The sequence below is a fragment of the Orycteropus afer genome, unplaced genomic scaffold (genome assembly GCF_000298275.1).
Source record: "Orycteropus afer afer isolate SDZICR_OR568_19922 unplaced genomic scaffold, OryAfe1.0 scaffold00099, whole genome shotgun sequence".
Classification (NCBI taxonomy): domain Eukaryota; kingdom Metazoa; phylum Chordata; class Mammalia; order Tubulidentata; family Orycteropodidae; genus Orycteropus; species Orycteropus afer.
Window position 1 is genome coordinate 6,439,189 of NW_006921686.1, and position 3,360 is coordinate 6,442,548.

General features: G+C 41.1%; 1 protein-coding gene across 1 annotated transcript in view; it reads right to left on the minus strand.

Moving 5' to 3' along the window:
* The window catches only part of LOC103198901 (zinc finger protein 234-like), a 38,801-nt gene that overhangs the window by 24,541 nt on the left and 10,900 nt on the right, over nt 1–3,360 (minus strand). Inside the window, 3 exon segments of the mRNA XM_007943108.2 lie at nt 261–312; nt 465–510; nt 512–2,075. Coding sequence (XP_007941299.2) covers nt 261–312; nt 465–510; nt 512–2,075 — 1,662 coding nt within the window.

A 3,360-nucleotide genomic window follows, 5' to 3' on the forward strand; every position in this document is an offset into this window, starting at 1 on the left:
AGCAACCAAGTACTTAACCACTGCACAGCCAAGGCTCCTTAAAGCCAGGAAAACCCTATGGAGCAATTCAACTACTCTGATACACAAGGTCACCATCAGTCAGATTTGGGTTGATGGCAATAACTTTCACTTTGGATGTATTCTCTGATAACCTAGAAGATATGATCTCAACTGAGAGTACTAACCACACTCCTTGCATTTGAAAGGTTTCTCTCCAGTATGAATTCTCTGACATTCTGATGAACAATGGAAAACTGTACCAAACATGTGACACTTGTAAGGTTTCTCTCCAGTGTGGACACTATGAAAAAACTGAGAACATGAGGCACAACTGAAGTATTAACCACACTCCCCATACTTATGTGGTTCCTTTCCCATGGGGATCCTCTGATGATTGACAAGATTCAAGTTCCAAAGCCCTACTCACCCTTGTCATATCTGTATAGGTTTTCTCCACTGTGAACCCTCTGATGGGAATGAAGGTGTGAATTCTGACCAAATCTCTTTCCATTCTTCACATTTGAGTGGCTTTCCTCCATTGTGGACTCTCTGATGTTTCCGAAGATATGAACCCCGACTAAAGTGCTTCCCACACTCTGTACAATTATAGGGTTTCTCTCCTGTATGGACACTCTTATGGACATAAAGTTTTGAGGGAAAGTTGAAGCCTCTCCCACACTCCTCACATTTGTATGGTTGCTCTCCCGTGTGGATTTTGCAATGATTATAAAGTGTTGATTTTAAATGGAAGTTTTTACCACACGTATCACATTTGAATGGTTTCTCCCCAGTGTGGATTCTCTGATGCTCCCGGAAACGTGATGCCTGAATGAAGGCCCTGCCACATTCCTCACAATTATAAGGTTTCTCTCCCTTGTGTATTTTGCAATGTACAGTAAGTCCCGATCGACGAATGAAGCACTTCCCACACTCCTCACAATTATAAGGTTTCTCTCCTGTGTGCACTCTGTAATGATCTTTAAGTGCTGATCTACGGCTGAAGTCCTTCCCACATTCCTCACAATTATAGGGTTTCTCTCCTGTATGGATTCTACAATGAATATTATAATCTCCTCTACGACTAAAACACTTTCCACACACTTCACATTTATAAGGCTTATCTCCAGTGTGGACTATTAGATGAAATTCATAATTGTATTTCATCATAAAGCTCTTCCCACACAGAACACATTTGTATGGTCTCTCTGTTGTGTGGACTCCCAGATGGGATCGAAGGTGTGATCTCCGACCAAAATTCTTGCCACACACTTCACAATTAAATGGTTTTTCTCCACTATGGATTCTCTGATGGGTCCGAAGACCAGCAGACTGACGGAAGTCTTTCCCACAGTCTTCACATTTGTATGGCTTCTCTCCCGTGTGGAGCATGTAATGGATGTTAAGTGTTGACCTACGACGAAAGTTCTCACCACATTTATCACATTTGAAAGGTTTCTCATCAGAGTGGATTCTCTGATGTTCCCGAAGATAAGAAGCATGAATGAAGGCTCTTCCACATTCCTCACAATTATAAGGTTTCTCTCCTGTGTGAATTTTGCAATGAAAATTAAGTGCAAATCTAGAACGGAAGCCTTTCCCACATGCCTCACATTCGTGTGGTTTCTCCACAGTGTGGACCTTCTGATGAGTCAGCAGCTGAGAGTTCTGGCTGAATGTCTTACCACACTCATCATACTTAAAAAGGCTCTCTCCTGTGTGAACTCTCTGATGAATAAGAAGAGCTGAGCTATAAGAGAAGCTTATTCCACATTCACTACAAGTATAAGACTTCTCTCTTGAGTGTGATTGCTGATGAAGACTAAAGCTAGAGACACCACTGGAAGTTTGTGTACACACATTACACTGGTATGGTTGCTCTCCTGTGTGAGTAACTGAAAGTCCTTCCTCAATTTGGCAGGAGGAATCACCTTGTTCGTGGAATTGAGAGCTACTTATCATGGGGCTTTCACACGTGGTTAAGTCACTTGCAATTTGCTGCCAGATTTTCCAGCAGGAAAATTCCTCATGTGGTTGTGCTTCTGGAGCACTCTCCATCTCACCGTGGATCAGTCCCCCTATGACAACAGAGAATTCAGAAAACATGGAAAAGTGAAAGCTTTGCTCAGTCAGATTTCTAGATTTCACACTTAGCATGAACATGAGACTTTTTAACTGATGGATGATTTAGTTTGACTTTTCCACTCTGTATAATGTTCTACAAGTCTACAGAAATGAAAATGTGGTGCAGTAGGCCGCTATTCACTAAGCATTAATGGGACTTGTTAGACCACATGAAGTCTCCTATGTGATATACAAGTGGAAATCAAAGACTTAAATAAATAAACAGATAATGATTCAAACTATTATCTTGTTCCTATTTTTATTAAATTACAAATTTAGCATACAATCTTGGATAGTAAATATGAATTGGTAGATTATGAAGACATGTAATATATATAAAATATCCATCAGTGGAACTTTAATGAAAGACACTAACTTAATCATTACTTTGCATATTTCTGTTTATGCACCTGAAGTATAGCCACCACTCATCTGTTAATGGAGGCCTCTGTGTTGCTCTGATGTTGAACACGTATCAGTGTAATAGCCAGACTAAGACAGATTAGAGGAAAAAGAGCTGGTGATTTACTTCTCAAAATCAGCCAATGAGAATACTATGGATAACAAGGATTCAAATCTCATTGTACAATACAGTACTGCATTGTCTGTGATGGCAAACATTGATCTATGGGGTGGATAAATGGATGAATAGGCTGAACGACCAGACCAGGTATGTCTAGGCAGGGGAAATGTGCTCATGACCATGTTTAGGGTTGGCAGATGATGTTTCTACAGGAGTATTTGTATGTTCTGTAAGAATGTCCAGGTATATAGCAGAGCTGACAAGGTTGTAGTCACTTCTTGGCCACAGCCAGCTACCCAGAGGAAGTGAGTAGCTGGACCTGTAGGCTCGGGACCATGGTCCCAGAGGACATCAAGCTCAATTGGCATAAGATACTACACAAATACATTGTTCCACATCCTACTTTGGTGATTAGAGACTGGGATCTTAAAAGCTTGCAAGAAGCCATCTGGATGCAAGGATGGTTTTCTTCTCGTCCAGAGCAATGAAGAATGAAGAAAACCAAAGACACATGGAAACAATTAGTCCAAGGGACTGGTAGATCATGTGATCCTCAGCCTAGGAGACCAGAAGAACTAGATGGTTGCCCTGCTATCACTGTCAACTACTTGGAGGGGGATCTGTGTAGGAGATCATGGACAGAGTGGGAGAACAATGTGAAGCAAAACTCAAAATTATATATATATGACCAGGTTTGCTGGTCTGATAAGAGCCTG